At 38.2% G+C, this 12,307-nt stretch overlaps 1 protein-coding gene across 3 annotated transcripts in view; it reads left to right on the forward strand.

Moving 5' to 3' along the window:
- arhgap23b (Rho GTPase activating protein 23b) overlaps positions 1 to 12,307 on the forward strand; it is a 573,311-nt gene that overhangs the window by 230,369 nt on the left and 330,635 nt on the right. For all 3 annotated transcript variants that reach the window (XM_084435165.1, XM_084435167.1, XM_084435166.1), the window contains exon 2: positions 6,823 to 7,005. In XM_084435165.1, the coding sequence (XP_084291291.1) occupies positions 6,823 to 7,005 (183 nt within the window). The remainder of the gene's footprint in view (positions 1 to 6,822; positions 7,006 to 12,307) is intronic.

Below are 12,307 nucleotides of genomic sequence, written 5' to 3' on the forward strand. Positions count from 1 at the left end.
AACCCTTCGCAACGGAAGTGGCTTACGAATTCAGCCGCGGATCGAGTGATTATCTCAAAATTGCCTCGTGTCATCTGGTGCGGTTGACTCACCCTTTTTGCGTGCCAAATTGCTGATGTCGCGGTGGCGTGCCACGCCGGTGGTACTAGATTAGGAAGTGTCAGAGACTCACGCACGGCCAGTGACAGTTGCGTCAGCCAGGAGACCCCGCTCACCAGAACTCAACCAAGATGACCGTCACTTCACCATAGTTCACTTGGGGAGTCCTGCCTGTAAGTATACAAATGGCTGGACAAGCAAACTCAAATTAAATTTAGAAATTTAACTTGTTAAATCAAATTGAAATAGCTAAGTATGTAAAATAGGAGAGGTAAAATGTCAAGTAATGATACACAAAAAGGAATTATGATAAATGGTAATTATCAGAATAACCTAACTCAAAAGGAGAGATAGAAATAAGCAGGGCAGGATGACACACAGGAGACGACAGCTTAATTTAAGATTTAACCCTCTGGGGTCTGAGCTGTTTTCTGGGCCCTGGAGGTGTTCTGACATGCTCTGACATTTGTGGTTATTTCTGTTACTTGTGACATTTTCATGGCTAAAGTCTAATTACACTGTATTCAGCACAAACTCTGCTACAATAATATATCAGCAGCATGTGTGTAAAAGTTTGTAGTTTTGAGATAATGACATTTAAAAAAGAATGGCTTTTAGATTGTTTGGATTTATTTACAACACAACATAATCCAAAGATACACAACAAATGACAAAAAAGCACTTATTGAAAACAATGATCCAAAGACAGAGACCTTTGTGCCTTTCCTAAAAACATTGTACATACCTTTCATTTCCAAGGTGTTTGATTTTCACTTTACCATGTTCATGTACAGAGACTCATGTGAATGTTGAAGTCAGCAGGACTCAGTGGCATCTGGGCCCTGAAACAAAAAAAAAGTGAACATACTGATATCAAGAGAAAGGCCTGCAGGATTTTGGGAATACATTTTAGATTTTTCTGGTTAAAATTGCTTTTTAAAATTCACAGAATACACACACACACACACACACACACACACACATGTTTCCAACAATATATAATATAATGAACACCAGTTTTGTTGTGCCTTGTAGGCATAGGCTATGCGCAGTGCGGGATAAAATAATAATAACAATAACCTATAGCAGCCTATAAATCTTCCAAAAGATTTCAGTAACAACTAAGCTAGAGAAAAATATATTGATTATCATGTTACTTCAAATGTTTCCATTCGTTATGATGATATGAAATGAGATAATAGTAAAAACATGAAGCCGTTTGGTGCGTTTTGCTTTTCAAACGCGATCGCGATCCAAAATATGATACATTCAAACGCGATCGCGCTCAAATATAAAACATTATGGTTACCATATACATATCTACGTTTGAGCAGATATCCACAAACACAGTAACAGTAAACACGGGTCTAAATATTATAATATTCACCATATATCTAGCAACAGTTCAACTGCAATGTGAAATTTATGCAACAATAACAAACTAATATGTAAGAATTTCTTACCTTACATCTTTCCTTGTCTTCAAATCGCGTTCTTCTTCTTCTGAGGTAAATCCAATGTAAGCTCACGGCGCGTCTTTCAAACTCGACGAAAAGCAGAGACTTGTGAAGTGTTTTGGTGTTTTGTTTTTGAGGTAATGAGCGCGTTCGCGTTCCATGTGGAGATTTGCATGTGAATGTCTTTTGCGCGTGTAGGCGTGGTCAAATAAAAAATAATTAGGAAGCGTTTGAGAAGCTGGACATCTTGTTGGTTTTATACAAATTACTTAAACAGAGAATATTTGTTTTCAGTTTGAATCCGATCATTTAAAAGTACACACTTAAATGTTTATAAATGTATATGGCTCATGAATGTGTGACAAGTATTCGCTGAGTTTTGTTTCAGTTTATAGACGTGCTCAAGAAAAAAAAGTTCACTGCGACGGAGAGGCAGAACGCACACCCTGTTTATTTTCTTTATTTTACAAAAGCACAATGTTTTGATTTGATTGTAAGTGGACACAAACAAAAGTAGAAATATCACAGATTCTTTTTTTATATTTCTTTTTTCTGTATGACCATAAATGACGGAGTAATTTAAGTTTATAGTGCTACAATGTGAAGAAAATCCAGCAAAACGCGCCGGCGCGTTTGCCGACCTCAGAGGGTTAAATGCGGGCTGGTTTGAACTAAATTTAAATAAGCATGTAAAGAAATGCAAAAATCAAAATGATGTCGGATAGTAATCCAGATCACAGTAAAGTATCAGTATTAAGAACACAATAGTTAACAGAGAACAGTAGAAATGCAACGATTCGAAACAGCAATGCAGGAGGAGAAGAGTGATAAAACAACTCAGTAGGGAAACCACACGGTGGGTTGTTTTTCCAAGTGGATATCAATAGCTGAAGGACTTAATTAAAATTTAGGTTAGAGAAAAATTACTTTTTCGTCCAAACCCAAATTTAAATAAGTGTATTCAGTCAGAGGGAAAGAAAACTTGGCTAACGCCGAATACTAGTAAAATTGCATAAATGGAAACATTTATAACAGTGAACAAAATTCATATAACCAACAGGGTGGAATAAACTGTTCAGAAAAGAGAAATAGCAGAAAGTAGAACTTATCCAATAATACTCACAAGACGGCGCTATGTTAGAGAAAGGGAAAGGGAATAAACCTATCCAATGATATTCACCAGATGACGCTATTGAGCCCACACAGAATGAAGTCAGGTTAGAGAAAGGGAAAGGAAATACCTATCCAATAATATTCACCAGATGGCGCTATTGAGCCCACACAGAATGAAGTCAGGTTAGAGAAAGGGAAAGGAAATAAACCTATCCAATAATATTCACAAGATGGTGCTGTCAAGCCCACACAGAATGAAGTCTGAGAAGTATTTAGACACTCAAAAGACTGCACTCTAGTGTTTAGACGACGGAGTTACAACTTTCAGCGTGACTCGAAATCTGGGCGCGTTCGCGCTTCGATTTTACTGCACAAATCACGAGAGAATTTTTTAAACAATTTTTTAGATCTCCGCGTATCTTTTGTGCCAGTTAACTGCACAGGAGGTATCTGGCAGAATTATTTTCTCGCCAGTACACTAAACGTACGCAACAGTATATTTTTTCTGTTGTTATAAAATCAGATTTTACTCAAATCTTAACAAAACTCCAATTTACAAATCTATCATCAAACCTGTACCGTTTGTATGATTTCTGATTTGCGTAGGTTCACAATGGGTAGCTAAGCCACTGGTCAACCTACAGAAAAGATCGTCTTAGCTGAATATTTACTGGATCCACCAGTTCAACCTAACGATACGATTTTTAGGCCTTCTACTGACTGTAATGGAGAAACTCGTCCATACAGTTCTAGTCACACTGAAAGAAGATTTTTTCGTTCTTAACAGGCGATTTAACAATATTAACACGTAGTAGTGCAAAGAGAAAAAAACATTTATTTTTACAGAACTAGTTTAATATTACGAAACTGCAGTTTACTTTTAGCAATTAACAATTGTTCAACATGTTAGACATATTTTAGCAGAGTCAATATGCTTGAACTGAGACCGGCTTTTGTGCCTTACAGTTCCTTGGTGAGCTCACGTTGCGACTTCTCACCAGAGCGCTCGTACAAAATCAATAACAATTATACACACAAATTGAAACTGAATATTGCCCACAAAACAAAGCTTAAAATGTGCCTCGCATTTTCCTCCACCATAATAATAATGTAAGGACACCAGCTCAAATGAGGGGATTGTACAATTAAAAATTATAACTATAAATTATGATTTATTAATAATTATAATTTTTCGTACCGGTTATCACTTACACTCTTCAAATCGCCCAAAAAGGGGATACCTAGCCCGTTTGTTTATATCTCTGTATATAGACAATCAATTCCAACGAATTGAAATTAATTATGAATATACAGAAGGGCTATAATTTGAATTTGTGAATGCCTACTAAAAGTATATCACATCAAATAATCCGTTTGTCCGCCAAACGGATTATGCGATGTTCTTATCAACTATCAAGGAGAGATATTCTTATAAACTCTCAAGAAAAATTATTCTCTTGGCCACAGAGAATAATTGTCTTGTTCACGAGATTATTAACTTGTAGGTCAATCACAAATTTATCGAGCTTGTAGCTATAAGATCGAACACATTTAAGAGGCTTTGTTTCATGAGCAGCAAACAAGAAACAATTCAGAGTATAATAGGGTTTTTAATAAATGCACTATAAAAGTAACGTTACAACTACATCTAACAAAGAATATGTACAGTGCAATGCATAAGTTAATACACCCATGCTAAAGTTGACTAAAAAGAGGAATAAAAAATCATATTTTGGAAATTGAACTTAATGCCTTAATTTAAAAAATTAGGAAAAATCCAACCTTTAAGGACACCAATTTTCTTTGTGAATGAATAATGTATCGTAAATAAATAAATGTTCTTCCTTAAAATACATGGTGCATAAGTTAGTACATTGAGAGCAATGCAAATCAAACTAGCTTTTAGGCTAACTGAAATAAAACCATGCCAATCTCTAGGTATGGTGAATGCTATGTGATGATGTGGGGCTATTTTAATTCCAAAGGCCAAGGGAACTTTATCAGGTTGCATAGTATCCTGGATCCATGAAGTAACTGGCCTTTAAAAATAAAAATCTGCCTGCCTCTATGGGAATTTAACATAGGGGTGTACTAACTTATGCACCATGTATTTTAAGGAAGAACATTTATTTATTTACGATACATTATTCATTCACAAAGAAAATTGGTGTCCTTAAAGGTTGGATTTTTCCTAATTTTTTAAATTAAGGCATTAAGTTCAATTTCCAAAATATGATTTTTTTATTCCTCTTTTTAGTCAACTTTAGCATGGGTGTATTAACTTATGCATTGCACTGTATATATGTGTTAACAGTAAAATGAAAGTAAAAGGAAAGAGAAAGGAAAAACAACAGATTATAGAATAGCAAACAAATCACAGTGACTACCTTGGAGAACCAGCAAAGTATCAAAATCACCTTAAGCAGGGAAATGTCATACGCATTTACATCTTAGTAAGGTATTAAAATACTTGCATTGAACCTTGTGGTCGAAACAGGACGGCGTGCGTGTTTTGCCCTTCAAGGTGCGGGTCCGCCGAGTTGAAGCGTTCTTATTGGGTCTTCCTGAGCGCTCGTCGTTGCGGGAGATTCAAAACGGTCGACTTGTAAGAGTTGCCAGAGAATTTAGTTTAAGGTTCGTTTCACTCGCAGTTGGAACTGAATGAACACGAGACTACTAAAACAAGAAGTCGGAGTTACGACTAAAACAAAACAAAGTGAAAGTAAAACAAAACGGAGAGACTCGTACGAGGAAAATGATGAAAAAGCAGGAACAAAACAAGAGAGAACTAACTGGAATGCAGAGTGTATCTGCTTTTCTAGGATGCAAAGTCCACTCCTTCCTGGGCGCTTAGGCCAATTGGAAAGCGAAATTCCGGACGGGAAAATTTTTCTTTGTCTCAACTCGGAGGTTAATTTGCATGTTTTATGGCAGTGTTAGGATTACTGTATGTCCTTTCCACTTTAAACAATTGTAAGCACAGAGAAATGCATTTTATCATAATTTGATACCCATATCTTGTCTATGGGCGCATAAAGGTTTAATTTAAGCCCAAGTTTGGTTTGCTTAAAAGCTACGGCATGGAAATGAATTATTATTCTGTAAAATAAGCATTAAAAGTTCAACTAACAATCTAGGAATAAGATTAACCCAAAATGTGATGTACATTGACAAATGGGAATGAAGATTGGACTTTAAAAAGACCAACATGGCACACCTATGATTTCCACCACAGTGTGCACCTTTTGAAACATCATTCCATTAGATTTTACAAGAATACACAAACACATCACAGAGAAGAACAATTGTGGAAAAGAGAAATTACATTCAGGTTTACATATTTCTTAAGTGGTTATACATATATAATATATAGGATTAACAGTTTCTTTCTATTCTGCTAGCATCTCAGTGGAATTTCCAGCTTGCTGACATTCCGTTTAGGGCCATAAAATCTTTATCAACCTAAGTAAAGGGGGAGGTCTGATTACCCGAGGATGCTGGTGAACATTTTTAAACCAGAACATTTATGATTCAAGGCTACGCATTAGAAAGTCACACCTCTATTATAAAGCAAAACTAATCACACACATGAATATAGGAAGGTACATTCATTAAAAGGATATTTCTATCGTAGGTTACATACAAAGGACGTTTGTGTGTGTGTGTGTGTGTGTGTGTGTGTGTGTGTGTGTGTGTGTGTGTGTGTGTGTGTGTGTGTGTGTGTGTGTGCGTGTGTGTGTGTGGGTGTGTGGACAGACCACCTGGGCCTTCGTTTGCAGGGAAAGGAGGAAGATTGATAGAAATCTTTGTGATCTGCCAGTGAGGATCCTAGCGATGGTTCTGTTAAATTTCATGCTGCACAAGAATGTCAGAAGGGCAATTTGACCAAGGCTTTCGGAGCTCTTCGGGGTCCATTTGGTGTTATTCTTTGCTTTCTGGGGGGGTCGTAAACACCCCAGGAGGATGGTCTCTCACAGACCAGGCGGCTCCATTTAGTGAATTATATTTAACAGGTTAAAAGTTAAAAGCTTTCCCAAAATTTATAATGACAAGTAATCATGAGTCCTGTCCATACGCTACAATAACTTTCAAGGAAGTTGCTTTGTAGATGTTTAAATTACTTGTCTCATCGTGTTATTTCGGTTTGTGACAGGCTAAAGGCCTCAAAGATGAAGGATTGTCATCCAGTCAGAACACTCGACCTGTGTCAGAGGAGGACGTGGCCTGGAAGGGTCCCCACACAATGGTACTGCAGAAGAACTCTCAGGGCTTCGGTTTTACTCTGCGGCACTTCATAGTCTATCCACCTGAGTCTGCCCTTCACACTAGCCTAAAGGTAACAAAATCAACAACCTTAAAGATGAAAAGGTCAAAAGAAAAAACAATGACAGTTCATTATGACCATGTCAATTTAAAGCTACACTGTGTAATATTTTAAGTTGATTTTTAGCAAAAAACACTTTGTTCTTTCAAAATTATACGTTCTCATTAATGTGTAATCACTTCAACCAACTAATTAAGTATTCTCGTAAGTGTATAATCTGCCATTTAGAATACATACGAGCGAGTCGCTCGAATGGCGGAAGCCATGTTGCGCATCCATCTTGAAAATATATTAGACAAAGAGGGACATACCTGGAAATTCAAGCTTCGCCTTTCGCAGTTTTACACTCAGTGGCACCAAGACGAATGCGAGAGGGAGATTACTCGCGACTGCCGGCAGATTTGAAATAATACAGCCACCGTAGGAGTTAAAATGCCCTCGGAATAGGAGGGGCTAGAAAGCAATATTCAGTTGGTAGTCATATACAATTTCACCACTAGATGGGAGTAAATCCTACACAGTGTAGCTTTAACTACATAAATGAACAAAAACAGCAACAAAAATATAGTCCATATGACTTTATACATATAAAGCGCATGTATATATAACGCTTTATACCAAGTCTTCTGAAGTCACATGCTGATTAAATCTCATTGGTTCAAAATCCTGCAGCAAAAAAAAAAAAAATATTCTGGACGGGTCACGGGAATGGGGGTGTTTCATTAATAATATTATTATTAGTGTTTTTGTTGTTGTTATTAATAATTGCTCAAATATCAAATACAAATTTTTATTCAATTTCCGCATGTGCGTGTTTGTGTGTGTGTGTGTGTGTGTGTGTGTGTGTGTGTGTGTGTGTGAGAGAGAGAGAGAGAGAGAGAGAGACAGAGAGAGACCTTTAAAGGGATAGTTCACCCAAAAATGAAAATTCTGTCATCATTTACTCACCCTCAAGTTGTTTCAAACCTGTAAGAATTTCTTTTTTCTGCTGAACACAAAAGAAGATATTTTGAAAAATGTCTGTAACCAGACAGTTGATGGACCCCATTGACTTCCATAGTATTTTTTTTTTTCCTACTATGGAAGTCAATGGGGTCCATCAACTGTTTGGTTACAGACATTTTTCTAAATATCTTCTTTGGTGTTCAGCAGAAAAAAGAAATTCTTACAGGTTTGAAACAACTTGAGGGTGAGTAAATGATGACAGAATTTTCATTTTTGGGTGAACTATCCCTTTAACCCTCTGGGCTTCTTCGTAAAATAGTCACACTTAGCTTCCTCCCGCCCGAAAACGGGCGAAGCCTTCAAATTTTACTTTACTTTTTCCCAGGATAACCAATCAAATATATTTTTGTTCTATAATGTTTTCTTAGAATTGTTTTGAATTTTTTATGATACTTTGCATTAATTATATAATTTGTATGAGCTATTTTTTTCCATTAGAATTAATATAAATATTTTTATTTTATTTATTTTATTTTATTTTTCAATAAATGCAACATTTCACATCAAAATAGAGTGCAGGCCTAAAAAAAAAAATTTTTCAAGTGAGAAGAGCGCCATCTAGTGGCTTCAAAATGTATTAATTTGTGTCATGTCCTATAACCGCCTATAGGCGGCCTATAGCTTTTTTATTTATTTATTTGATTTATTCCCATTCGGAAAGAAAAAAAAATATTACTAAGCAACCACTGAATGGAACAACACAAATTATATATCATTTTAAAGCTTAGGATCTCAGCTTTTTAATGCATCTAATTACATTTATTAACTCCTAACGAGTGCTGAGTAATCCCTCTAAAACCGAGTGTACCGCCAGCAGGCGCCACCTACCTGCAAAAATATTCTTTACCATATTTTAAAAAAATCTTGCCTTCATTAACACAAAGTTGATGTCATTTGAAAGCTTAGAGTCTGAACTTTACAGTGAATGTATCCACTTTGAAAAACTCTTAAGTATTGCTGAGTTATTTGCTGATAAATAGAATTTCTTTTTTTTCATAATCTATAAAATAATGTACTGCAATGTGTCAAAAACATCATACAGCTCATGAAACATTCTCAGATAATTGAAAATGGCACTTCATTTTTTACAGCATATTATTACAATTAAAATGAGCCCAAAATTAACATAATCTATTGCTTTTATGACAAGATATTCTTCATGGAGAAAAAATTGCCCATGAGGGGGTGTCAAAGACTGTACAAAAAGGCTGTCTCTTTTCCAAATGCTGTAACTTTTGATTCCTTTATCCAATTATTTATTTTTTTTATCCAGATGCAGCTAACATGTAGGGGGACTTCACTAAAAAAGAATTTTCCTCCTACCTTATTTCCTTCCTGAGTTATTCCATGACAAATAAGAAAGATATGCAAAATCATAATAAAAATTATATATATATATATATATTGTCTTTTATCCGCTGTTTCTTGGCAGGACAATGTCCAAATGTAATGTAATTTATATTTTCAAAAAAATTAAAAAGAGTTCTTTCAAACGATACCTACCTTTTGACTCTCCTTGCTATAGTTTTGGAGTTATTATGATTATATAATTTTTATATAGTTTGGGGCAAAATTTGCTGTTTCAGTCTTACCAGTTCATTTCTCTCTGTGTGTGTGTGTGTGTGTGTGTGTGTGTGGGGGGGGGGGGGGGGGGGGGTGGGGGGGGTGGGGGGGGTGGGGGGTGGTGTGTCTTATTTGCACTCTTGATGTTTTAGAGTGTCACCCCTTCATTGCTGTACACTTTTTTTCAGCACAGTGGCTGATCTGTAGCTTGTACCACCAAAGGTTTCTCTGAGTTTTCCTATTTTTTCGTATTTCCCATTCATTTCCTATGTCGCCCGTTTTCGGGCGGGAGGAAGCTAAGTGTGACTTTTTTTTTTACGACCCTTTAACATATCAGAATAATCTCCTTGATTTTTTTGTGTGTTCATATAGGTAATAAAACAAAAGTCACCAAGTTTCACCCCCATCCGATGAAGCAAAAAAATTAAACAATTCGAAACGTTCAAGTTTTCGCCCGTTTTCGGGCGAAGAAGCCCAGAGGGTTAACACACCTTTATTTCTACTTACACTATACAGACATTCCTCATAAACATCTATTTTTCACAGATGTACATTGATAAATACACATATATACCCACTCAAAACTCAAACATTCTCATAAACATTACAAAGTATTGGATAAAATTTTACAATCCTCATTTAAACAATTTCTTTTCTTTTTTTTTTTGAACAAAAACTCAGAAGTTTAACACTAGCTCATTTTCAAAATCCACTGAGCACAAAACATCATTCAAAGCCAAAATTTCAACAAATCTGTCCATATTATTCATTAGTTTAAAATATGCAAACTCTGCTTTGATTCTAGTTGCTATAAGTGTCAGGTGCAAGGAGAGAGGACCCAAAAGCAGAAGGCGATTTGACAATATTTAATAGTTGAAAAACAGTTCAGGCAAAATAACACAGGTGGCCGCAAGGCATGTAAATCCAACAGAAAGTCTCTCAGTATTAAATCCAACAGAAGATAATCTCAGCCAAAGGGAACAGAAAGTCTCTCAGCAATAATGCAACAGAAATACACAGTCAGGGCTGGCAAAGGGAAATCCCAGAGGTAGAGAGAGAGAGGCTGGGTCCGCAGAGAGCACGGGAACACCAAACCGTGGACCACTCACGTAGCTGGAGGTTGGACAAAGCAGAGGCGAGGTAATTATGTAGTCAGTCAAGAACACGCACCAGACAGGACACGACAAGACAGGGGCTGGAATAGCAGGCAAACAGCTACGTAATATTCTGCAATAATCTGACAAAGAACAAAAGAAAGGAAAGCCTAGAAATAGAGAGTCTAATCAGAGAAAGTGGGAAACAGGTGGGGAGAGAGAGTGAAGAGATGAGGTGATGAGAAACAGCTGAGAATGAATGAGATAATGAATGAGGATGTGTGTGCGTGAAATGATGTAATAATGAGTGTGACCAGAAGAGGGAGGAAGAGTGTAAGAGAAGGATACCAGGATCATGACAGTACCCTCCCCTCAAAGAGCGCCTCCTGGCGCAACGGAGGAGGACTGGCGGGAGCGGTAGAAGTCATCAATCAGCGAGCGGTCCAGGACGTCCCAGGATGGAATCCAACTTCTCTCCTCAGGACCGTATCCCTCCCAATCGACCAGGAATTGATGACCACGACCCCGAGGACGAACATCGAGAAGTTTACGAACCCTATAGGTGGGAGTGCCCTCAACACGGACCAGAGGGGTGACAGGACACGAATAACGGGTTGAATACACGACACGTGAAAGACGGGGTGAACGCGTCGGAGATTGGCAGATAACTTGAGTTTGACTGAGAAAGGACTGAGAATCTTAAGGACACGGAATGGACCGATGAATTTAGGAGCCAACTTACGCGACGCGGATTGAAGAGGAAGATTAAGGGTGGACAGCCAAACCCTCTGCGCAACGGAATAACGGGGGCATTTGACACGACGTCTATTAGCGGCCCGCCGAGTACGGGTACGAGACTTGCAAAGGGCGGATCTGACCCCTCTCCAAGTACGTTTAGCACGTTGAATAAAGGCTTTGACGGACGGCATCTTAGAATCAACGTCTTGAGACGAAAAAAGCGGAGGTTGGTAACCAAGACAACACTGAAAAGGAGATAAACCTGTAGCAGAGGATGGAGCGGAATTGTGAGCGTACTCTGCCCAGGGAAGTTGTTCTGACCAGGAAGCGGGATTATGGAAAGCAAGACTACGGAGAATGCGTCCGATTATCTGGTTGGCTCGTTCGGCCTGGCCATTGGTTTGTGGGTGAAAACCGGAGGAGAGACTAGCCGATGCTCCAATAAGACGACAAAACTCCTTCCAGAACAAGGAAGAGAATTGGGGATCCCTATCGGACACAACGTCGGTGGGGAGACCATGGATCATAAAAATCTTGTCAACGACAATTTGGGCTGTCTCCCTAGCGGACGGGAGCTTAGGTAAAGGAATAAAGCGGGCGGCTTTAGAAAAACGGTCCACGACTGTAAGTATCCCTCTGTTTCCCTCAGAGGGAGGGAGACCCGTGATAAAATCCAAGGCGATGTGCGACCACGGGCGAGACGGTAACGGAAGAGGACGCAGCAACCCCGCCGGGGGCGAATTACCAGATTTAGTCAGGGCGCAGACAGTACATGAAGCGACGAAACGGCGTATGTCGCGCTCACGAGAGGGCCACCAGAACCTTTGGCGGATAGTGGCGACGGTGCCCCTAACACCGGGATGGGCAAATAATTTGGAGGAGTGACCCCATTGAAGAACAGCCAGATGAGCAGA

The sequence above is a fragment of the Rutilus rutilus genome (assembly GCF_951802725.1).
Source record: "Rutilus rutilus genome assembly, chromosome: 16".
Taxonomy (NCBI): domain Eukaryota; kingdom Metazoa; phylum Chordata; class Actinopteri; order Cypriniformes; family Leuciscidae; genus Rutilus; species Rutilus rutilus.